The sequence below is a fragment of the Theropithecus gelada genome, chromosome 20, assembly GCF_003255815.1.
Source record: "Theropithecus gelada isolate Dixy chromosome 20, Tgel_1.0, whole genome shotgun sequence".
Classification (NCBI taxonomy): Eukaryota; Metazoa; Chordata; class Mammalia; order Primates; family Cercopithecidae; genus Theropithecus; species Theropithecus gelada.
Window position 1 is genome coordinate 63,451,899 of NC_037688.1, and position 24,907 is coordinate 63,476,805.

General features: G+C 46.8%; 1 protein-coding gene across 5 annotated transcripts; it reads left to right on the forward strand.

Moving 5' to 3' along the window:
- The first annotated feature begins 4,062 nt into the window (after positions 1-4,062).
- UMOD (uromodulin) lies at positions 4,063-24,060 on the forward strand. 5 transcript variants are annotated; one of them, XM_025369972.1, is made up of 12 exons: positions 4,063-4,252; positions 6,128-6,318; positions 7,103-7,201; positions 7,777-8,553; positions 8,660-8,767; positions 10,853-11,061; positions 12,884-13,032; positions 15,769-16,014; positions 19,392-19,554; positions 20,118-20,199; positions 21,319-21,360; positions 23,746-24,060. In XM_025369972.1, the coding sequence occupies exons 2-12, from the start codon at positions 6,231-6,233 to the stop codon at positions 23,805-23,807; spliced, it is 2,025 nt and encodes a 674-aa protein (XP_025225757.1). In that variant the 5' UTR covers positions 4,063-4,252; positions 6,128-6,230; the 3' UTR covers positions 23,808-24,060. The 5 variants fall into 5 exon arrangements, with proteins under 5 accessions (XP_025225757.1, XP_025225759.1, XP_025225758.1 ...); XM_025369975.1 differs by lacking the exon at positions 7,103-7,201 and adding an exon at positions 5,784-5,947 and having other exon boundaries at positions 4,226-4,252; XM_025369974.1 differs by lacking the exon at positions 7,103-7,201.
- The last annotated feature ends 847 nt before the right edge of the window (positions 24,061-24,907 follow it).

Consider the following 24,907-nt stretch of genomic DNA (forward strand, 5'->3'; position numbering starts at 1 on the left):
ACAAACTCTCTTAGAGTTCTGGAGACTAGAAATTAGTAATCAATTCCACTGGACTAAATTCACGATGTCATCAGACTTAGTCCCTTTTGGATGAATTCCCTGCTATGCCTTTTCTAGCTTCTGGGAGGCCCCTGCATTCCTTGGTTCATGGTTCTGTCCTAGAATCACTCTGACTTTTGGTTTCATCCTCACACCTACTTCCTGACTCCTCCTGCATCACTTTTATAAGCACCACTGTGACTGCATCCAGCCTGCCCAGACAACCTCTCCATCTCAGGATCATCATCACACCTGCACAGTCCCTTTTGCTATATAAGGCAACACTCACAGGTTTGGGGATTCAGAGGTAGACGTATTTGGGGGTCATTATTCAGCTTACCACAGGTTTACCTCACTGATTTGTGTCATTCATTTCAGCCAGGCCTTCTCTTGAGAAAAGAAGGGCAGCATTCTTTTAGAAATTGAGGTCTCTAGGAACCACCTGGGTGCCTCCACTCCTCACCCGTCATGTAAGGAAAAGGGCTGTTTGTGCTTTTTCATACCTCCAGAGCCAGCTCCCATACCCCTCACCCCGAACCTGGCCTGTCCACAACCAGAGGAAGCAGGGAACAGCCTGCGGCTCTGGAACTCACCTGAGCCAAATTCCCCAACAGGAGCAGATGTTAGTATTCAGGACACGGTGTGAGGCTCACCTGCCTCGGCCTTGAGGCCATGTGGCTGCCAGTTGAAGGAGAGTTACAGGGGGGCTGCCTAGACCAGATCATGTGGCATAGAGCCCCTGACAGGCCACGAGCCAGAGAATGTGTATGCCACCTGCAGGTCCCCCAGGCATAACTGGGGCCTCAGGAAGTGTGTGCTCAGAGAGGTAGGTAGGACAGGTGATACCCCTCTGTTGGAGGATCTTCTCCCTTGGCTCATATTTTCCGCTTTCTGAAACACACCAACTTCTCATTCTAATTCTTTGTGTTCTGTTTGATCAATTTTTCAAAACTCTCCACCCCTTAGTTTCACTCTTTCCAAAACTACCTAAAACCACTTATCCCTCTAAGACCCTGTCATGACTGAGCAAGAAATGTTCTTTACTCAGGAATGCAGGTAAATCCAAGTGAGATTTGAGTTTTCGTCTGGATTTAGCACGGCTAGCTGTGTAATCTTGGGGGAGTTACTCCGCCTCTCTGAACCTGTCTTCTTCCCTGTGATGCGGGTTGCTGTGTTTCATTGTTTGAGACAATGGAGGCAAAAGCGCCGAGCACAGTGTCTGACCCAAGAGAAGTGCTCAGCAGGTGACTGTTCTCAGCATTACTAAGATCGAGTCTCCTACCCATGTTTGAAAGTTAAGAGAGAAGAGTGTTTCAGGCTGGGCGTGGTGGCTCACACCTGCAATCCCAGCACTTTTGGAGGCCGAGGCAGGCAGATCACCTGAGGTTGGGAGTTCGAAACCAATCTGGCCAATGTGGTGAAACTCTGTCTCTACTAAAAATACAAAAATTAGCTGGGCCTAGTGGTGTGCACCTGTAATCCCAGCTACTTGGGAGGCTGAGGCAGGAGAATCACTTGGACTTGGGAGGTGGAGGTTGCAGTGAGCCAAGACTGAACCACTGCACTCCAGCCTGGGCAGCACAGCAAGACTCTGTATCAAAAAATAAAAAATAAAAAATAAAAAAAAAAGAAAGAAGAGTGTTTCAAGAAGGAAGGAAGTGCTGAGAGATTAAGGTTCGTTCAAAAACAAATATTTATTGTGCACTGTCCTAGAGGTAAGATAAAGAGAAAAATATTGATTGAATTCGGTAATGTAGATGTCTTTGGTGAACTTGATGAGCAACAGAGCAGGAAACTATGGCCATTGACAATTTTTTATACTCACAGATCCCAAGAGAAGGAAACACACCACACTGGGTAGAGGGGCTGAAAGTAGAGGAAGAGCCGCTGGGAAGCACCAGGGTCGGTCAGGAAGTAAAGAGAGTAAGGGAAAAGGCAGGAAAGAGCCTTTATTGTAGTTTCTGCCGGAAGGAATGGGAGAGGCAGGGTGAGCAGATTTAGGATTGGCTTAGTTTGAATAATTTCAGAGACCTCTGGGCCATAGAAGTTGTCTCTAGTTGTCTGGTACCTGGTCCCTTAGGGTGATTTAAAGCAGCGAGTAGTGACCCTGAGTGTAAAAGCCCCATAAAGGAGGCCAAGGGTTGGGGGTATGTGCTCTGGACTGATTGATTTGCAGTCGGAAGGGCACATTCACAGATAAGTCGTTTTTGATCTCTAGTAATTATTGAGCCCTGGAAGGGGCAGTCCCTCCATGATCAGTAAGGCCCCAAGATGTAAAAGCATGAAATACAGAAACTAGAAAGCATGGTGATTACACTTATGAATCGATTCCAGCCCAAACTCCCTGTTTTTCTGCCCAAGTCTTTGTCAAGACAACTGTAGAAGCCACCTGGGGTCACCATCTTTAATCCTTTGAAGACATCCATACTAAGGTTTAGACAAGGCCTCATGAAAAAGGTATAGGATAAAAATAATTAGTTCAGGAAAAGAAGAACAGCAAATAAATGAAGAGATAACTTCCCTTTTCATCAAACAATTGCAAAAATGAACAACAATGAGATCGTTTCCACTTATCTTTTGGCAAAGATGAAAGCAAGTTAACAATGCTCACAACTGGTGAGTAGTGTTGGTGGGATTGTAAACCAATTTTTAATAATCTCTCTGGGATGCTGTTTGGGAAGAGGAGTCAATATCCCTACAGCCGTGCCAACTCTTTGACTCAGAATTTCCACTCCTTGGACATAATCCTGAGGAGATGATTCACCAGTGCCAGGGGTTACCCTACCACTGAGTGAGACAGGATGGAGAAATGTCCTGAAAAGATCAATGCAGTGATCATGGTGATATTTTCCTGTTCAGCCCAAGTTCACACATATTTTATTTTTCTTTTTTTTTTTTTTTTTTTTTTTTTTTTTTGAGACGGAGTCTCGCGCTGTCGCCCAGGCTGGAGTGCACTGGCCGGATCTCAGCTCACTGCAAGCTCCGCCTCCCGGGTTCACGCCATTCTCCGGCCTCAGCCTCCCGAGTAGCTGGGACTACAGGCGCTGCCACCTCGCCCGGCTATTTTTTGTATTTCTTAGTAGAGACGGGGTTTCACCGTGTTAGCCAGGATGGTCTCGATCTCCTGACCTCGTGATCCGCCCATCTCGGCCTCCCAAAGTGCTGGGATTACAGGCTTGAGCCACCGCGCCCGGCCTTATTTTTCTTAACATGATGACAGCCACTCTCACGTCGATTTTTGGAATGCCATGTATGTGGAACTGGGTCTGAAGACATGGTTTTAACTCAGGCTCTGTCATTTTCTACCTCAGTGATTGCACAACAGCAAAGCAGAATTTTCAGGACTTCCATGAATGTAATCATTACTGTGCGCCTTTACTTGCATCATCTCCTTTGGCTGCTATCACTACTGTGGGAGATGGGTATTCTGATTTTGTAGACAAGGAAATTGACCTCTGGACCTCAGGAAGGTTAAGAAATGAGCCCACTGCCACACAATAAACACCAGATAAAGGAGTCAGACTGACTCCAAAGTCAGTCTATTTAATTGCAAATTTTTTCGCCTCCAAAGGGACCTCCCAGTCATCAGACCTGATTCTTTGTTTCACAGAGTGGGTCAGGTGCTGTGATGTCTGAACTATCTTCTGGCTCTGACTTTCAGCCATTCTCAGCTCCTCTCTTGCTTGTGTCTGGATTCTAAGGCTGATCTCATGAGAACGAGTGTTTCAAAAGGGTGCCCTCTGCAGGACAGGTACACCTCCCAGCAGGGGCAATGAACACCCCTTTCGTCTTTATGGAGTCTGTCTTCAGATACTGGCAGTTGCCTGGCTCCTTGGGCCCACCCTGCCCTTGTCAGTGACCAGGAAGAAGCCCAGCACCTTGGCACTGCTTTCCCAGTTAATTTCTAACTAAGGAATCTTTTGCTGTGAGAAGGTGTGAAACAGTGACCTTGTACTTCCGGGCACAGGGGTGACCCCCGCCAATGTCAATCATTTGGGGTCTCTAGCTATTAGGAAAAAGAACAACAACAACCTCACAGCTTGGACAAGGCAAACATTATGCCAGGAGAAAAAAATATTCCACCCCCAAGAAAACAATATCAAAAAACAGAACTAGAGAATAATTGGAGGAAAGATTGCCAGCCTGGGGCAGATGTGTATATATAAGTATGAGGCACATCGTGACCAGACTAACTCTACCTTTCCGGCTTCAGGTAAGGCTATCTGTAGCTGTCTTCTCCTAGCCCAGCTTCTCCGCATTCTATTTGAGGGAGGTAGGAGAGGAAATTAAGACCTTGGACACTGGGGTCAGACCTGGATTTGAGTCATTATTCAATAATCATCATTATTGGCTTCATAATCTTTGGTAAGTTAGTTTTCCTCTCTTTGATCCTCTCTGTCCTAGTAACAGTGACTACTATTTTTTGACTTATTCCATGAATATTAGTTATGCACCTATTATGCGCCAGGTACCAGGGATACGACAATGAACAAGAACATTTGCTATGTGCTGGGCCCTGCTTGACATATGTCATCTTAGTTAATCACAGTGACAAAACGCAGTGTTTTAGGTCGCAACTCATTAGTGGGTCATAAAATCATTCCATTTGTGGGTTATATCCAGAGACTTCTTTTAATTAAGTATAATAGAATATGTCAGTAAGCAATACACATTTGAGGCAAGCAGCATCTTTGTTCCCCTGTTTTCTCATCTGCAAACTAGGGTAATACTTATCTCGTAGGGTTGTGGTACGAATTAAATGACTTAATATAGTCAGGATAGTAAGGATATCAGTTGTCTTATAAAACTTTTATTTTATGTGTGTGTGCACATACACACAGAAGCGACTGCACTAGATCGTGACATAAAATGTTTTTCTTTCCTTTTTTTTTTTTTTTTTTGAGATGGAGTCTCACATTGTCACCCAGGCAGGAGGGCAGTGGCGCAGTCTCAGCTCACTGCAACCTCTGCCTCTCAGATTCAAGCAATTCTCCTGCCTCAGCCTCCCGAGTAGCTGGGATTACAGGTGCATGCCACCACGCCCAGCTAATTTTTGTATTTTTATTGGAGATAGGGTTTCACCATGTTGGCCAGGCTGGTTTCAAACTTCTGACCTCGTGATCCACCCTCCTCGGCCTCCCAAAGTGCTGGGATTACAGGTGTGAGCCACCACGCCTGGCGACATAAAATGTTTTTCTTGTAGCACATCATGGTCACAAAGATCTGGAAAACGTTGCTCTAGGACTCAATGTCTTTGAGCACATGGACGTCTTTGAACTGAGCCGGGCCCATCATAGATATTCAGTTTGCGAAAGCAACAATCTCCATTTCACAGACAAAAACGGAGACTTACTGAACTGAAATACCCAACGTCACAGTGTTCGTGATCAGTAAAACAGAGATTTGAATCCCGGTTGCAGGCTGCAGCTCCTCCATACTTAGCCAACATGCCACGCTATTTTGCTGCTGTAAACGCTGGGGTAATACTGGCATTCACCTTGGACTATTTTTCCAGTTAAAAGAAATAATAAGTGACCAGTCCAGAAACATTAAAATGCATTGTGAAGGTTAATTACCTCTCAAGTTGCTTGTCTCAAGCCACTTCTTTACAATATGTGAGTTGCATGAAGGAGCAGATTTTGTTGTATTCATTGTTCTCCATGGTGACTAGCTCCCTGTTTGGCACAATGTAGCTACTCAATAGATGTTTGTTGAATGAATAAGTGATCTGGGCAAATTGAAAGTCTCCAGGCAGAGGATCAGTTAAAATCCAAAGCTGCCTTCAATAAAGTGGTGAGTTCAGAACAGAACACTATTCCATCTTGCTACTTCCTGCTCCAAATGACTCAGTCCTTCAAAACGTGCAATGTGCTGAGACTTGGGGAGCCAAGACTGGGACATTGGTGAGGTAAGGATGGGGAATAGAAGGGAGAAAGTGCCAGCAAAACAAGGGCTGCAGTGTTCTGCAATTTTTTTAGTCCATATAAGTGACACCTCCTGGAGTTTATACTATACAATCAAAGCACTCCTCCCAGCTGTGGGGAGGAGAGTTCGATCATGCATTTGTCCCATCCATCTCTGTTCACAGGACACCAGACATCAGAGACAGAGAGAAAAACTCAAAGGGCCAACCCATCTTGCCTTTGGGCAGGTGTTCTCTAGACCAGAAGTAGCTGGGAAGAGCAGAAAGGATGGGACAGCCATCTCTGACTTGGGTGCTGTTGTTGGTGGTGGCCTCTTGGTTAATCACAACTGCAGCCACTGACTCCTCAGAAGCAAGTAAGTGAGAAGTGTGTGTGCATTGTATGTGTGTGTATGCACGTGCATGTGTGAATGTGGTGGGGAGCGGAGCAATGTAGCCCATGTCAGAGGCGATCTCAATCCTCCTATTGCACTTGGGACTTGCATTGTCTTCATTCTAAGTTCATTTCTTAGACCTCGGTATGCATAGGGCTGACTTAGAAATTTTGCTGAAATGCAGATTCTGGTTCAGCAGATCTGCAGTGGGACCTGAGATGCTGAATTTTTAACAAGCTTCCAGGTGATGCTGGTACTGGGGTCCTTGGAGCACACATTGAAAAGCAAGGGGCTACAACATCTCTAAGGCCTGAAGGCCCGTATTGGAAGTCAAAAACATACTATATCACATAGGAGATTTGAACCAATGCAGGAGGCTCCAAACACCTTCCCTTTCAACCTTAAGAGGTCACTCCATTGGGCTGATATTTGCTCTCACCCCACTTTCATTTTCTCCCTGGAGTACATTGGGGCATGATGAATACTATTGTGGTGTCCTGGTTAAAAGCACATATTTTGTGGTCCTGCCATCTGCGTCTGTATCCTGGTTCTACTTCTTACCAAAGGAGCAAGGGGCTTAATCCCTCTGAACCTCAGTTTCCTTGTCTTTAAAATAAGGATAAATAAAAAACTGACCTCACAAGGCTGTTGGGAAGTATTCAACAAGATAGTGAATGAAAAGTACACATCCTATTGCCTGGCGTATAGTAACTGCTTAATAAACAACAGCTTATTTTTTTTTTTAACAGTTATTTTTCTTATGGAGGAGCAAAGTACAACTGCCCTGCCTGGTGGGGTTGGAGGACTCCTCAGAGAGGAGGCGACACTGAGCAGGGTCCTGATGAAGGTTTTGCCAGTCAGGGAAGCAGATCTGGCAGAAAACAAAATGTGCAAAGGCAGGAAGGGGCAACAGGTTCATTGCAAATCCTACCAGAGTACAGGAATTCTGTGCATTACTTTTCTGAATGTGAGAATGTGACTATTTTAAAAGAAGACAGCTTGAAAGCAATGCTTAACACAAAAATCAGTGGTGGAGCTGGGCCTGATGGCGGGTGCCTGTGGTCCTGGCTTTTTGGGAAGCTGAGGCAGGGTGCAGTGGTGGCAGAGGGAGTGGAGCACTTGAGCCCAGGAAGTGGAGGCTACAATGAGCTGTGGTCGCACCACTGCACTCCAGCCTGGGCGACAGAGCTAGATCCCCTCTCTAAAAAAAAAAATAAATAAAGTTAAAAAATACAGTGAAATAAACACAGAATGAATGGTGGAAGCTTGACATCATCAGGGGAGTTTTGTTTCTTTCCTTCTTTCCTTGTTTTGGAGGGAGTCTGCTAGGGAATAAGTCTTAAATTATAATATGAGTTCCCTGGAGAACGAGGGAAGGATCTCTGGGTGGCCATGGGCCCAGCTGCCCAACACTCGGAGGCTGGGCTCTTCCGTCCACAGGATGGTGCTCTGAATGTCACAGCAATGCCACCTGCAAGGAGGATGAGGCCGCCACGACATGCACCTGTAAGGAGGGCTTCGCCGGCGACGGTCTGACCTGCGTGGACGTGGATGAGTGCGCCATTCCTGGGGCTCACAACTGCTCCGCCAATAGCCGCTGCGTAAACACGCCAGGCTCCTTCTCCTGCGTCTGCCACGAAGGCTTCCGCCTGTCGCCCGGGCTCGGCTGCACAGACGTGGACGAGTGCGCAGAGCCTGGGCTTAGCCACTGCCACGCCCTGGCCACGTGTGTCAATGTGGTGGGCAACTACTCGTGCGTATGCCCCGCGGGCTACTGGGGGGATGGATGGCACTGTGAGTGTTCCCCGGGCTCCTGCGGGCCGGGGCTGGACTGCGTGCCCGAGGGCGACACGCTCGTGTGCGCGGATCCGTGCCAGGCGCACCGCATCCTGGACGAGTACTGGCGCAGCACCGAGTACGGGGAGGGCTACTACTGCGACACGGACCTGCGCGGCTGGTACCGCTTCGTGGGCCAGGGCGGTGTGCGCCTGGCCGAGACCTGCGTGCCAGTCCTGCGCTGCAACACGGCCGCCCCCATGTGGCTCAACGGCTCGCATCCGTCCAGCGACCAGGGCATTGTGAGCCGCAAGGCCTGCGCGCACTGGAGCGGCCACTGCTGCCTGTGGGATGCGTCCATCCAGGTGAAGGCCTGTGCCGGCGGCTACTACGTCTACAACCTGACGGCGCCCCCCGAGTGTCACCTGGCGTACTGCACAGGTCAGCTGGGCGTCTCCCCGCAGTCCTCATCCCAGGCCTGGATAGGCACTGCAAAAGACGGGGGTGCGTCCTTATTGATTGTCTGTCTGTCCCTGTGACCCTGCAGACCCCAGCTCCGTGGAGGGGACGTGTGAGGAGTGCAGTTTAGACGAAGACTGCAAATCGAATAATGGCAGATGGCACTGCCAGTGCAAACAGGACTTCAACATAACTGGTGAGGCCAGTGGGGAGGAAACGGGTTGTTGAGAAACCTGTCATTGACTGGGGAAGGGACGTATTCCTCCCCTGTGAGATTGGGGCCATATGGGTGTGACGCAGGGGCTACATATCCAACCTGAGTGAAAAGAGAAGATCCACTAATACCCATTAAAGCCAGCAAGAGGCTCTCTGAGGCTCCCTGAGTCTCCCTTTAGTTGATTTCAAAGCTCTCAGAGGTTTGGGGAACTCCCAACCTTCTTTCTGAGGCCCCACACCGCAGTAGGCACACGCGTTGCTGCCATCTGGGAGCCAACCAGAACACAGGCCCGGTGACCAGTCCACCAATCAGCTCAGGCCTGGTGACCAGACCACCAATCAGCTCAGGACTCTGGGCCAGGCACAAGCCTCAGATTTCTCATAGGCACAATTATTGAAGATGAAAACAGTATTTTCCAGACTTCAGTCATGATTTTAGTTACATCCAAGTGCCAACTTTACATTTGGCACCCTGGTTCACTTGCTTTATCCCAGTGTTACCTGTGCCATGACTTTTATTATTAAGTTGTTTTTCTTCTAATGGACTGAATCTCTTAAGCAAATTTGGAATGTTGATGGTCACGACTTCATCTGTCTGTGGCAAGTTATGCTTACCTTGGATAGAGAGTTAACTGTAAAAATAAAAGTTACTAAAAAGAAAAGAAAGTTACTAAATTCCAGCAGTTGTGTAATACTTCAATAAAACAAATTTTAAAAAATAAATACTAAAAATTAGAAAAATACTTTAATTTTTAAAAAATTAAAAAAGAATTCTAGCTGAGTGTTGTTTCCTGCCCCAAACTCTGAGCCCGAGGCCTGCCCTGTTTGAGACGGAAGTTAGTGGGCCGGGTGCAGTGGCTCATGCCTGTAACAGATCCCAGCACTTTGAGGCTGCAGCGGGCGGATCACCTGAGGTCAGGAATTCAAGACCAGCCTGGCCAACATGGCAAAATTCCATCTCTACTAAAAACACAAAAATTAGCCGAGTCTGATGGCAGGTGCCTGTAAATCCAGCTACTCGGGAGGCAGAGGCAGTAGAATCACCTGAATCCTGGAGGGGGAGGTTGCAGTAATCCAAGATGGCACCACTGCACTCCAGCCTGGGTGACAAGAGAGAAACTCCGTCTCAAAAAGAGAGAGAGAGAGAGGGAAGTTAGTGTGTATATGGCATTAAAGACATTAGTGGCAAGCTGGGACTGTCTCCTTGATGTGAAAAGGGTAGAAAGCAATTGCAGTTTGCTTGCTTTCTCTTTCTTTCTTTCCCTCTTTCTTTCTTTCTCTTTCTTTTTCTTTCCTTTTCTTCTCTTTCTCTCTCTTTCCTTCCTTCCTCCCTCCCTCCTTTCTTTCCCTCCCTCCCTCCTTCCTTCCTTCCTTCCTTCTTTTCTTTCTTTCTTTCTTTCTTTCTTCCTTCCTTTCTTTCTTTCTTTCTTTCTTTCTTTCTTTCTTTCTTTCTTTCTTTCTTTCTTTCNTTCCTTCCTTCCTTCCTTCCTTCCTTCCTTCCTTCCTTCCTTCCTTCTTTTACGACTCTCCCTCTGTCACCCAGGCTGGAGTGCAATGGTGCGATCTCAGCTCACTGCAATGTCTGCCTTCCAGGTTCAAGCGATTCTCCTGCCTCAGCACCTCCAAGTAGCTGGGATTACAGGTGCCCACCACCTCGCCTGGCTACATTTTTTTTTTTTTTTTTTAAATAAAGATGGGATTTCACCATGTTGGCCAGGCTGGTCTTGAGCTCCTGACCTCAAGTGATCTGCCTGCCTCAGCCTCCCAAAGTGCTGAAATTATAGGCATGAGCCACCATATCCGGCCTTTTTTTTTTTTTTTTTTTAAACTAGTATTCATTGTTATTTAATGCTGGGACATCAACCACCCTCCTCCCCCAAACCCTCTTGCATTTGGTATATAACCCACATTTAGGGGAACCCAGGATATATCCATTGATGTCAGAGGTCCAATCTTGAGCACCTCCAGGTGGTGATCGGCCCAGCCAGCTGGACCTGGCCCCTGGGGATGTGCTGGGCCCCCAAGCTACAGACACAGGCCCTCAATCCCGCCTAACCTGTTTCAGATATCTCCCTCCTGGAGCACAGGCTGGAATGTGGGGCCAATGACATGAAGGTGTCCCTGGGCAAGTGCCAGCTGAAGAGTCTGGGCTTCGAGAAGGTCTTCATGTACCTGAGTGACAGCCGGTGCTCGGGCTTCAATGACAGAGACAACCGGGACTGGGTGTCTGTAGTGACCCCAACCCGGGATGGCCCCTGTGGAACAGTGTTGACGGTACGTCCTGGCCAGTGGGGGACAGAACCAGAGCACTGCCTGGTTCAAGCTTCAGCTCTATCACTTTCTAGTTATAGTAGCTTTGGGGAGTTATTTAGCCTGGCTGTGCCTCAGTTTCATCAACTGTAAAGTGGAGAAATAATAGTACCTACTCCACAGGTGTATTGAGAGGACTGAATGAGTTAATGTGTTAAAGTGACTAGGACAGTGACTGCACACAGTAAGTGCTCAATAAACATCAGCTTCAACTAAAGAGAGCAATTCATGGTGATAGTTCTCCATTTTACAGATGGGAAAAGTAGGGCGATAATAGTGATTGTCCCAGCCAGTAGGCATCAGCATTGGGTTCAGAAACTTATCTGTTTGTCTCCAGTGGTCCTGGAAGGCAAGGTCTGTATCCTTAATGTACAGAGAACCAGGACCTCACCTACAGAGGCCTCCTCAAATGAAACCCAGAGGTAAATGTTTGTGTGAGTGGAGCAGTATCTCCTGCCACCTCTCTCATTACAGAAAGAAAGAAAGAAAGAAAGAAAGAAAGAAAGAAAGAAAGAAAGAAAGAAAGAAAGAAAGGAAGGAAGGAAGGAAGGAAGGAAGGAAGGAAGGAAGGAAGGAAGGAAGGAAGGAAGGAGAGAGAGAAAGAGAAAGAGAGAAAGGGAAAAGAAAAAAGGGAGAGAAAGAAAGATTTAATGTTGGCCGGGCATGGTGGCTCACGCCTGTAATCCCAACACTTTGGGAGGTCGAGGCGGGTGGATATCTTGAGGTCAGGGGTTTGAGACCAGCCTGGCCAGCACAGAGAAACCCCATCTCTACTAAAAATGCAAAAATTAGCTGGGTGTGGTGGTGGACGCCTGTAATCCCAGCTACTCGAGAGTCTAAGGCAGAAGAATCACTTGAACCCAGAAAGTGGAGGTTGTGGTGAGCCAAGATTTGCACTACTGCACTCCAGCCTGGATAACAGAGTGAGACTCTGTGTCCAAACAAACAAACAAACAGAAATAATTAATGTCATTTTCCACGGACGGTATTTGAAATTCCATTAATGATGACTTGGCATATGGTTTTTAGTTTTCAAGAGAGGAAGCACGGGGTGCTGAAAAGGGCCTAGGCTTGTGAGATGTCATGTACTGTGGGCAATCCCTCAGTGACTCTCTTACTATGAACCTCTGTCTTCTTGTCCAGGAAGCAGGGATGTGGCAGCGCCACCTCTTAGGGTCACTGAAGGGACTAATGCAATGACTCAGGAGGGGTATTCCACTCAGGGTCTGGCACATGACATGTGCGCATGAATGGTCATTGCTGTTGTAACTTTTTTTCTAATTTATAAAGAAAAGATGATTAATTGGCTCATAGTTCAGGCTGTACAGGGAGTTTTTAACTGTTGTGGGATTTTTTTTTTTTTTTTTTTTTTGAGATGGAATCTCCCTCTGTTGCCCAGGCTGGAGTGCAGTGGCACGATCTTGGCTCATTGCAAGCTCTGCCTCCAGGGTTCAAGCAATTCTCCTGTCTCAGCCTCCTGAGTAGCTGGGATTATAGTCACCCGTCACCATGCCTGGCTACTTTTTTTTGTATTTTTAGTTCACCATATTGGTCAGGCTGGTTTCAAACTCCTGACCTCAGGTGATCTACCTGCTTTGGCCTCCCAAAGTGCTGGGATTACAGGCATGAGCTACCGCGCCCGGCCATAGGCAGCTTTTTATCAAGGAGACTAGGAGAGCAGCTCACAAGTAGCCAGAGACCAGAAGATTTGGCTTTGAAGTCCTACTCAGATTCTCATGCCCCTTTCTCTCATCCCACCTCTACTCCTCCATTCCCTACAATACAGAGGAATGAAACCCACGCCACTTACAGCAACACCCTCTACCTGGCAGATGAGATCATCATCCGTGACCGCAACATCAAAATCAACTTTGCATGTTCCTACCCCCTGGACATGAAAGTCAGCCTGAAGACCTCCCTACAGCCAGTGGTCAGGTGCGGCCAGAGAGGGTCCCTGAGGCCCCTAGACGATTCTACCCCAAAACCCCTTAACCATGAGCTTCTCTGTCAACTGCCACCCACAGGGAGCTGGGAGTGAGGGCTGGGAATCAGGGTTGCCCAGTGGAAGAGCCAGGAATTCTGGAGCCCAGGTTCAAATCTAGACTTTGTCATAAGTGATGGTTATGCCCTGGCCAGGGGGGGACAGAGTCAGAGCACTGCCTGATTCAAGCCCCAGCTCTGTCACTTACTAGTTGTATGAGCTTGAGTGAGTTGTTGAGCCTGGCTTGGGAAGTTGACAGCCCCTCTCTGAGTGTCAATATTTTCATCTGTGAAATAGATTTAGCCATACTTGTACCGCCTTTCTTAGAGTACAGCAGTACTCTAAGAATCAAATGATATGGGAGGATCGCTGGAGCCCAGGAATTTGAGGCTGCATTGAGCTATGATTGTGATGTGAATCAGATTCAACCATTAAACTGATGTAGATGATTCTGAGGTGAATCAAATATTAGAATCTCTACTTTTCAAAGGGCAGGATGGTTGTGCCAGAGAGCAGGAAGGGTCTGAGTCCAGACTGTTGTGGAACTCTGGGCAAATCGTATTTCACATTTGGACCTCAACTTCCTTCCTTCTCTGTGAATGAAATAAATTTGATTATAGAGGGTTTTAAAAATTATGCTCTTTACAAGTGTCTCAAGTGTCTTGGTAGGGGCCAAGGGAGGTGCCCTGGCAGAGTACCTGCAGGGGTAAACTATTCATACTGGGTGCCACCTAAGATTTTATTATATTTTTTTAAAAAGGAACCTGTTGCTAAATAAAATTGAAAATCTTCAAATAGGATGAATCACAGGCCAATGATGGAAAAATAATAGTCATAATAAGAAATAAGATTTATTGACTATTTATTTATTTATTTATTGAGACGGAGTCTCGCACTGTTGCCCAGGCTGGAGTTCAATGGCATGATCTCGGCTTGCTGCAACTTCCACCTCCCGGGTTCCAGCAATTCTCCTGCCTCAGCCTCCCAAGTAGCTGGGATTACAGTGCCCACCACCATACCCAGCTAAGTTTTGTATTTTTAGCAGAGACAGGGTTTCACCATGTTGGCCAGGCTGGTCTCAAACTCCTGTCCTCAGGCAATCCAGCCACCTTGTCCTCCCTAAGTGCTGGGATTACAGGCGTGAGCCACCACACCCTGCCAAGAACTAAGATTTATTGAAAGCTTACTCTATCTCAGGCATTGTATCTGGTGTTCTGCCTGGAACATCTCATCAAACTCCTACAGCAGCCCTAGGTGACAAAGGTATTATTATTATTATTATTATTATTATTCCCATTATACTGATGTGGAAATTGAGGGTTACAGAAATTTGAGTGACTCACCCAAAGCTGTAAAGTCTAGCAGGTGACAGAGCTGGGATTCAGACATCAGGTCCAGAGCCTCCACTTGACCATGACCTTCCCTTCGAAGCTTGCCCATAGTTTTCTGCTCTCTTGGCCAGCCAGACTCAGGAAAGGATGCTGGGCACTGATGAGAGTGCACAGCTGACTTGGAGGAAGAAGGGTGCTCATTGCAAGCTGGTGGCTGGAGCCTCACCTGGCCAAGCACTGTCCTGGAGCAATGTGGCCCTGTCCTCAGCGTGGTAGGCTCTGGGGAACAACAAGTTTGCCCACATCTCTCTGTTTTATGGTTTTTTGTTTTGTTTTGTTTTGTTTTGTTAAGAATCTGGGTCTCACTCTGTCACCCACGCTGGAGTACAGTGGCACAATCATAGCTCAGTGCAACCTCGAATTCCTGGGCTCAAGCTATCCTCCCACCTCAGTCTCCCAGGTAGCTAAGACTACAGACACATGCCACCACCCTGGGCTATTTTTTAAAATATTTTTGTAGAGACAGGGTTTTGTTATGTGGACCAGGCTAGTCTTAAACTCCTGGCCTCAAATGATCCTCCTGCCTATGCCTCCTAAAGTATTGGGATTACAGGCATGAGCCACAGCACCTGGTCCCTCTCTCTGTCTTGAGTTAGACATCTCACCCCAGTCTTCACTGATAACTCAGTTCGCATCTGTAAAATGGACTTCCACATTTCGGAGTATTTCTCATGTGCCTTATTTCGTGAGGTATCAGCCTTACAATGTCCTTTGTTGGATCATCCAGTGAAGTTCACATCAGTGTGGCTGTTTTCAGTGTGGTTAAAAATAAATCATTTATAAAGCTCAGTCTTCTGCTGTAGATGTTAGTACATCACGATGGAGATCAGGATGCAAGTTGTAGGACTCATCATAGCTCAATCCCTTTTAACCTGTTCTAGATTGAGACTAAAGAAGGAATCCAGGTGTTTCTCTCAATAATTTGCTTTTTGCCATCTTGAAGGCTACAGGGGTAGCAAAGGCTACAGTGGTAGCAAGTGAAGGACTGGACGTGTTACTTGAGATGTGATTGATCCATAGACCAGCAGCATCAGCAGCATCCAGGCACTTGTCAGAAATGCAGGACCTTGAGCCCCACCCCAAACTCACTAAATCAGAGCCTGCATTTTATCTAGATCCCAAGTTGACCTGTGTGTACTTATTGCAGTTTGCAAAACAACGGTTGGTGGGTTCCAGTCTTATTGCTGGATAAAAATGCAAATAACTGCAAGGGAATGCCCAGGAATGCAAACCAGAGAAGGTGGCTCATCTGCGGATGTTCTCAGCCTGGTCCTCTCACCAACCCTTCTCCCCCGGCAGTGTCCTAAACATCAGAGTGGGCGGGACCGGCATGTTCACCGTGCGGATGGCCCTCTTCCAGAGCCCTTCCTACACGCAGCCCTATGAAGGCTCCTCCGTGACGCTGTCCACTGAGGCTTTTCTCTATGTGGGCACCATGTTGGATGGGGGTGACCTGTCCCGATTTGCACTGCTCATGACCAACTGCTATGCCACGCCCAGTGGCAATGCCACGGACCCCCTGAAATACTTCATCATCCAGGACAGGTAAGGCAAAGTTTCCTACATGGGAAATGGGAACCCACGGGTAGAATTCAGAGGGGGTCTTTGGACTTGGAAGAAGGAAAATTGCATCCTTTTTTTTTTTTTTTTTTTTTTTTTTTTGAGACAGAGTCTTGCTCTGTTGCCAAGGCTGGAAAGCAATGGCGCGAACTCGGCTCACTGCAACCTCTGCCTCCTGGGTTCAAGTGATTCTTCTACTTCAGCCTCCCAAGTAGCTGGGATTACAGGCACAGGCCAGCACGTCTGGCTAATTTTTGTATTTTTAGTAGAGATGGGGTTTCACCATATTGACCAGGCTGGTCTCGAACTCCTGACCTCAAATAATCATTTGAGGTCATTGCACCTGCCTCGGCCTCCCAAAGTGTTGGGATTACAGGCGTGAGCCACTGCACCCAGCCGGAAAATCGCATCTTTATATTCATTACCCTGTAGCGGAACCTTAGCATTCCCATACATTATAAATACAGGCAACAAACTACAGAAATATTAGCAGGTCATGTGAAGTCATTTATGGTCATCAGTATTTTTCAGTTACTATAGCATTAGAATTTTCACTAGACCTTATTAATGAATTATCAAATACATATGTATTTGCAAATATATATATTTATGTGTTATATATTGTATGCATTTAAAAATATTATTTCTGAAGAGAGATGTACAAGCTTCGCCAGAGAGCTGAGTAGGGTTTACAATTCAAAAAATGGTAAGAAACCGGATGGAAAGGCTTGCCCAGGGGAGCAGGCAGCCCAGCACCTGGGGGAGGAGTAAGGTGTGGGCATGGTTAGCCAAGGGCCAATTGAAACTAGGACACAAGTGTGCTACCTTTTACTCAAGAGGCACTCGATGACTATGAATCTTACCATGAGAAGGTGGTTCACTTTCTCATTCATAAGTTGAAAAGATATTTTGGAAGCTTGCTATGTGTTGGGTTCTGTGGACTTCACAGTAAATAGAAGGAACAAAAACCTCTGCCCTCATACATCTTATAGTCTAAAGGGGGAGGACAAACGATTAAATGAAAGTGAAATATGTAGTATGTTAATGACAAAGAGGTTATAGAAGAAACAAAGCAGGAGAAGGAGAGAGACATTTGCAATTTTAATTGCATTGTCAGAAAAAGCATTCCTGAGAGACAGTAGTCTGTTTCCATTAGGTTGTCTTAGAGTCTGCCTGGTTATATCAAGGGAATATTTTCAGGTGAGTGCTAATGTGATGTTCATACTTCTTTGTTATCTGGAATCTCCCTTTGCAATAAAAATAAAGCAGAAGTCTGTTTCAGAGCATTTTACAATTAACAGTGTCTAACTCAAACTTAATACAACTCTTTTGTTGATCTTGTCCTCATTGTATGGTCCTGTTCTATTTATGGCAAGTGATACTTGTCTGCCATTTGAAGTCATGACCTAAAGATTCTTCTAGAAAATAAATGTATTTCAGTAAAAAATACAAGTGGATTTCAAGAAAATTAGTAAGTAAATAATAATAGAGATGTTGAGACACACAGGAAAATGCTCCTAAAGGTGGTAGCTCAATAAAGAAAAAAAGAACTGAAATTTGGAAACTGTTGGCATGACCTTGATTGGAGTATCACAGAGATTTGGGTTCAAATCTTGCCTTTGTCATTTCTTAGTTTTAAGAAACAGGTCAGCTCATCTCTCTGTGTTTTTCTGTTCTCAGACATAAATGGGGAAAAATAACACCTGCTATGCTGGGATTTTAAAACTTGTTTTTCATGAGTATAAAAGTACAGCAGGGGGTCAGTCACGGTGGCTCATGCCTGTAATTCCAGCACTTTGGGAGGCTGAGGCAGGTGGATCACCTGAGATCAGAAGTTCAAGACTAGCCTGGCCAATATGGTGAAGCCCATCTCTACTAAAAATACAAAAAAATTAGCCAGGCATGGTGGTGCACACCTGTAATCCCAGCTACTTGGGAGGCTGAGGCAGGATAATAGCTTGAACCCGGAAGGCAGAGGTTGCAGTGAGCTGAGATCACACCATTGCACTACAGCCTGGGCAACAAGAGCGAAACTCTGCCTCAAAGAAAAAAAAAAAAAGTACACCAGGGAAGCTGAGGTAGGTGGATCATGAGGTCAGGAGTTCAAGACCAACCTGGTCAACATGGTGAAACCCCGTCTCTACTAAAAATACAAGAATTAGCCAGGCATGGTGGCAAGCGCCTATAATCCCAGCTACTCGAGAGGCTGAGACAGGAGAATTGCTTGAACTGGGAGGCAGAGGTTGCAGTGAGCCAAGATCGTACCACTGCACTCCAGCCTGGGTGGCAGAGCAAGACTCCCTCTAAAAATAAAATAAAATAAAAGTACAGCAGGGACATTGTGGAAAACTTGGAAAGTTTTGAAAAAAGAAGCAGGAAAAAATGTAGGGTGTGTCTATGTGTTTCCACCTGGGTGTGTGTGGGAGCTGGGGTGAGAACTGCCAGTCTAGGATGGGTGTCAGAATATCACAAGGCACGAAGAGGAGATAAGTCAGGGAGAGAGTGAAAGCGCCTGGAGGGGACACATGAATGTCCAGGTTGGCTTGAGCCCATGGAGCCCTCACAGGCCATACTGTCTGCCTTTCAGGAGTTGGGTCCACTTAACCTTAGGGCTTTTCTTTTGCCAGGTGGAGTCTGCACTTTTGAGGCCAGATGTGAATTATGGGAGACACAGAGCTAAGAGTGAAAAACACTCCCAGAAGGTCCCGTCTCAGTTTTGCAGTCAGTGTCCAGCCTCCCTCGTAAATCAACTTTGAGGAAAGAGTGTGAATGGCAGAGAGGGTGCCCAGTTTGCCTCCTCAGAATGCCCATGGGTATCTTGACCCAGCCCAGCACACGTGGGAGTCTCTGCATGCTCCATTTCGGGTTTCTCTTTGTAACTGTGTTTGGGCACAATGGTGCATATGCGCAGATGGGTGCACATACTCCAATTTCATCAGCGGCTCTTGGTACCCAGAGGTTTCCATTGTTATAATTATACCACGCATATTGTAGATAGCACATAGCAGCTAATAATTTTTGAATGTAATTCCTGGGAAATCAGGAAGTACTGACTTTTGGAGAGTTTCAGCTCTGCACTGATGACAGTTTCACTTTAGTATCAAATATATAAAGCACCTATGGCATGCTACACACATTTCTACACACTTTGAGAAATTAACCAGTTTAATCCTTACAGCTATCTTATCACATGGGCTGCAATTATTTCCTATGTACAGGCGGAGAAATTGAGGCACACGAGATTAAGTAAATTGCCCAAAGTCACACAGCTAAAAGGTGACAGAGCAATATTTGAACCCAGGAAGTCTGACTCCAGAATCTTTGTTTAACCAACCACATTAAATGATGTGTAACCCTCCCAGATGCCCACAGACTAAAGACTCAACTGTCCAAGTGGTGGAGAACGGGGAGTCCTCCCAAGGCCGATTTTCCGTCCAGATGTTCCGGTTTGCTGGAAACTATGACCTAGTCTATCTGCACTGTGAAGTCTATCTCTGTGACACCATGAATGAAAAGTGCAAGCCTGTGAGTCGCCTCCCCTCCCCCAACCCATCTCTTATAACCAAAGACATTTGGCCACAAAGAAAGCAAATCAATATTTCTTCCCTGTTTCCCCCTTTTACCACAGGGATAGAATGAGCAATAAGATGAGGTGGGTGTGGCTAGGCAGGAAACCTAAGCTGCCGGGAAAATCAGGTGGGATCTGTGAAGTGCGGCAGGCTGGTAAAAGCTCTGGCTTATCTGCAAGCTTATGTTCAAATAACAGGAGCTGACATTTTTAAGCACCGTGTCCACTTTATTTGTGTTAGCTTTTAATGCTTCACAGCAACTCTATAAGGGAGGTAGTACTAGTTCCCTTTCCTCATGAGGAGAGGGGCTCAGAGAACTTCAGTGGCTTGCCTGAGATTTTGCATCTATCTAACAAATGGCAGAGCTGGGACATGCATGAACCCCAGTATACAGGTCTCCTAACAACTTCTGCCTGGGGCAGAAGGAGGCACCTGTGAGGTGGGCAGTCCACTCCATGTGGCAGAACCACAGTCAGGCTCCTTCATGGAGGGTGTTTTTCTATTGCCCTCTCCCTCTAGACCTGCTCTGGGACCAGATTCCGAAGTGAGAGTGTCATAGATCAATCCCGTGTCCTGAACTTGGGTCCCATCACACGGAAAGGTAAGAGAACCACTCCCTCCTCAACATTCCTGGCTGGGAATGATCTCTGGAGAGGAAGAGGGATAACAGAGCCTGGCACTGGGCACCTTACTGAGCTCTGAAGAACTGGGAGCAAGTAGATCCTCTGGGGCAAGGTGGAATACAGACTGCCTTCCTTTTACTATTCCCATTCATTGCACAAATATGATTTGTGGATGAATGTGACACAGGACACAGGGGAGGCCAGACAGGCAGGTAGGAATGTAGATGATGCAGACATGTTTGCACACACATGAGGCCACATACATACATTCATATTTGTAGTAGATGTGTGCCTACTCTGTGTCTGGGGGTCTTGTGATGAGCAGAAGTAGATGGCCCTGCTCCCATGGAGCTTGTGAATCAGTGAGGAAGATGCCATTTGAATAATCCCATGTAGATGTGTGGGATCTGGGTGGTGCCAGTTGATCCATCAAGTGCAGGGTCTGCAATGTCTCAAGCACCAATCTTCGGAGTGGTTTAGGAAGGGTGAGAATCTTGTAATCTCCAGCTGCATGACTCCTGAACCATAATTTCTAATCTTGTAGCTAATTTCTTAGTTCTACAAAGGCAGTCTAGCCCCCAGACAAGAAGAAGGTTTGTTTTTGGAAAGGGCTGTTATCATCTTTGTTTTAAACTATAAACTGAGTTCCTTCCAAAGTTAGTTCAGCTTATACCAAGAAAGGAACAAGGACAACTTAAAAGTTAGAACCAAGACGGGGTCGGCTAGGTTGGCTCTCTTTCACTGTCTCAGTCATAATTTTGCAAAGGTGGTTTCAAGAGTACAGCTTGGGCAAAGGGCCTGTGGCAGGAGGGAGCCTGGCCTGTTAAAGGAACTCAGAGAAGGCCAGGGGAGTTGTGTGGGATGAGCTGCTGCAGACCTTGTGGGGCCTTGCAGTTCTTGCTAAGGGTTGGGACTTTTCTCCTGAAAGCAATGAGAGCCTCTGATGGGTCTGAAGTAGGGGAGTAACGTGATCAGATTTGGGTTTTGAAGAGGTAACTCTGGCTGCAAAGTGAAAAGTGGATTGAAGGGGTTTCTCCCAGGCTGCTTGCCAATCTCATGCGTTATTTTTTCACTGATCCTTCTGTTTTTCTCTAAAGGTGTCCAGGCCACAGTCTCAAGGGCTGCTTTTAGCAGCTTGGGTAAGTTCAGGTCCTCTCTGCAGTGGGACCTGTTCCAGAACTCTTCTGGGGGGCTTCTATCTGTTAACTGTTAATGCTTCATAGCACCTCTATAAGGGAGGTGTTACTAGTTCCATTTTCTAAATGAGGAGAGTGGCTCAGAGAACCTGAGTGGTTCTACTGAGATCATGCATCTATCTATTAATTGCTAGAGCTGGGACGTGTGCTCCAGTATACAGATCACTTATTTTATACACACACTTACTACAAACTTGTACCCAAAGGATATGCACACACTCCAGATCTGCATCTTGGGCACTTACTGAAGCTCCAAGGCTCCTAACACCTTTTTCTAGATTCATTCAATAGGTAACAAATAGGCCGGACGCAGTGGCTCATGCCTGTAATCCCAGCACCTGGGGAGGCCAAAGTGGGTGGATCACGAGGTTAAGAGATTGAGACCATCCTGGCCAACATGGTGAAACCCCGTCTCTACTAAAAATACAAAAGTTAGCTGGGTGTGGTGGTGCATGCCTGTAGTCCCAGCTACTTGGGAGGCTGACGCAGGAGAATTGCTTGAACCTGGGAGGCAGAGGTTGCAGTGAGCCAAGATCGCACCACTGTACTCCAGTCTAGCAACAAAGAAAGACTCCATCTCAAAAAAAAAAAAAAAAAGGGTGACAAATATTTCTTTTTTTTTTTTTTTTGAGACAGAGTCTCACTCTGTCGCCCGGGCTGGAGTACAGTGGCCAGATCTCAGCTCACTGCAAGCTCCGCCTCCCGGGTTTACGGTTGACAAATATTTCTTGAGTGCTACTATGTGCCAAGAACCATGTTTAGTTCTGGGGTGAACACAACAAACAAGAAATCCTACTTCTCTGCTTCTTCTTTGCTCTTCTGACTGCCTGGGGTCCCAGGGTGTGCTGAAGGGCTGGACTTGAGTTCTGAAGAGGCAACTGTATCTATGGAAATGCCTGGGGTGCCTGGACCTAGGGCTGGACACATGCACACATACCTATGCTGTGTCCCAATAGTACATATGTGCACACAGACACAGGCATGCCCAGATAAGCACTTGAGAATGTAGGTCATCCAGACATGTTTGCCCACACACACAAGGTCACATACATGCATTCATATTTGCATGTACAGATGCACAGAAAGCTGCAATTGTCTGCGTGCATATTTGTGTGTGCAGATGTACAACACACTTATTGGAAACCTGTACCCAAAGGATATGAACATACCCCAGATCTGTATCTTGGGCACTTCCTGAGGCTCCAAGGCTCCTCTCTGACACCTTTTACTAGATTCATTCAATAGGTGACGAATATTCATTGAGTAATACTATGTGCCAAGAAGCATGCTTAGTACTGGGGTGAATACAACGACCAAACAAGAAACCCTACTTCTCTGCTTCTTTGCTTTTCTGACCACAAAGGCCAGGGACAGGTGGCATTTTTACGGCATTTTATCGCCCAGGCTGGAGTGCAGTGGCCGGATCTCGGCTCACTGCAAGCTCCGCCTCCCGGGTTTACGCCATTCTCCTGCCTCAGCCTCCCGAGTAGCTGGGACTACAGGCGCCTGCCACCTTGCCCGGCTAGTTTTTTGTATTTTTTAGTAGAGACGGGGTTTCATTGTGTTAGCCAGGATGGTCTCGATCTCCTGACCTCGTGATCCGCCCGTCTCGGCCTCCCAAAGTGCTGGGATTACAGGCTTGAGCCACCGTGCCTGGCCTTTTTTTTTTTTTTTTTTTGAAGTGGAGTCTGCTTTGTCACCCAGGCTGGAGTGCAGTGGCACAATCTCGGCTCACTGTAACCTCCACCTCCTGGGTTCAAGCAATTCTTCTGCCTCGGCCTCCCCAGTAGCTGGAACTACAGGCTTGCACCACCATGCCCGACTAATTTTTGTATTTTCTAGTAGAGATGGGGTTTCTCCGTGTGGCCAGGCTGGTCTTGAACTCCTGACCTCAGGTAATCCACCTGCCTCGGCCTCCCAAAATTCTGGGATTAAAGGTGTGAGCCACCCCATCCAGCTAACTGGGCATTTGACCTGAACTAGTTCAGCCCAGTACTGGTGAGCTCAGAGATGGAGAGTCACAGCACTCCTAAGAGGTTTGCCCTCTGTGACTATCCCCCAAGGTCTCTAAGGATGGCTGAGTAGGTTGGGCACTGCACAAGAGTGCCCTTTTGAGGAGGTACCAAGCCTAGTGCCAGAGGAACGACTACCTTTTTCAGATCAGTCCACCTTTTTCAGGGCAGATAAAGAGGAAGCTTCCTTTTTCTAGGAGACCAGCCCAGAGAGGGGGTCCTCTTCTGATTGGTCAGTCTAGAGGAGGCAGCTTATGTTAATTTGCACAAAAGTACAGTCGTACTAGCAGTTGCCCTGTAACTGTTTTCTTTTCAGGACTCCTGAAAGTCTGGCTGCCTCTGCTTCTCTCGGCCACCTTGACCCTGACTTTTCAGTGACTGACAGCAGAAAGCCCTGTGCTCCGTGGCTGCCGTCTCCCTTCCTGCCGGGCAGGGGGCACGATGTAGGCCAGTGCTCCAGCCACAGAAAAGAAAGTTCATGCTTTGGTCAGCCTGCCTTCTTTTCTCCCCTTCCATCCTGGCTGTCGAGAAACAGCCTGTGTCTTTAAATGCTGCTTGTTCTCAAAATGGGACTTGTGACGGTGTACCTGAGTCCCCCATCTCCTGGCAAAATAATGAGTTTTAAATCTCAGTCTTTGAAGTCATCCATTCATTCAACAAGTATTTATTGAACTCTACCATGTAGGCACAATGTATGGTGCTAAGGATCCCATGGTGGGAAAACATAGCCCCCCACCCTGTCCTCATGGAGTTCATAGTCTGCTCAGTGAGACCAGGTTCTGCTGTGTGACCTTACACAGTGTCTCTGAGCTTCATCCATTTATTCATTCGTATTTGCTGAGCATGTACTATGTGCCAGGCACTATATGCTAGATGCCAGGGATATAGCAGTGAACAAGCCAGACACAATCCCTGCCGCCCTGGAATTTCCTGTCTGGTAGGAGACAGAACTTGAACAAGTAATTCTAAGTAGGTCAGACATTTCAGAAATGAGAGCATAGGCCAGGCACGGTGGCTCGCACCTGTAATCCTGGCACTTTGGGAGGCCCAGGCGGTGGTGGTGATTGCTTGAGCCCAGGAGTTTGAGATCAGCCTGGACAACATGGCAAGATCCCACCCCTACAAAAAAAAATTTAAAAATTAGCTGGGCATGGTGTCACATGCCTGTGGTCCCAGCTACTTAGGAGGCCGAGGAGGGAGAATCTCTTGACCCTGGGAGGTTGAGGCTGCAGTGAGCTGAGATTATGCCAATGCATCCTAGCTTGAGTGACAGAGCAAGACTCTGTCATTAAAAAAAAAAAGAAAAATAAATGATTGTGTACCAGGGCCTGCTGGTTCTGTATCATGGAGACAATAGTGATATCCTCAGAGGGTTAGTTCAGTTTTCCAGAAACATTTATCTGAGAATGTTATATGTGCCAGGCACTGTTCTAGGTGCTAGGAAACACTGATGAATAAGACAGACAATTACATATTGA

Coding starts and splice junctions, on each gene's coding strand:
- UMOD (XM_025369972.1), top strand. CDS start 6,231: ATGGGACAGCCATCTCTGACTTGGGTGCTGTTGTTGGTGGTGGCCTCT. Junction 8,768..10,852: donor ACAGGACTTCAACATAACTG/GTGAGGCCAGTG, acceptor AACCTGTTTCAG/ATATCTCCCTCCTGGAGCAC. Junction 21,361..23,745: donor GGCTGCTTTTAGCAGCTTGG/GTAAGTTCAGGT, acceptor TTTTCTTTTCAG/GACTCCTGAAAGTCTGGCTG.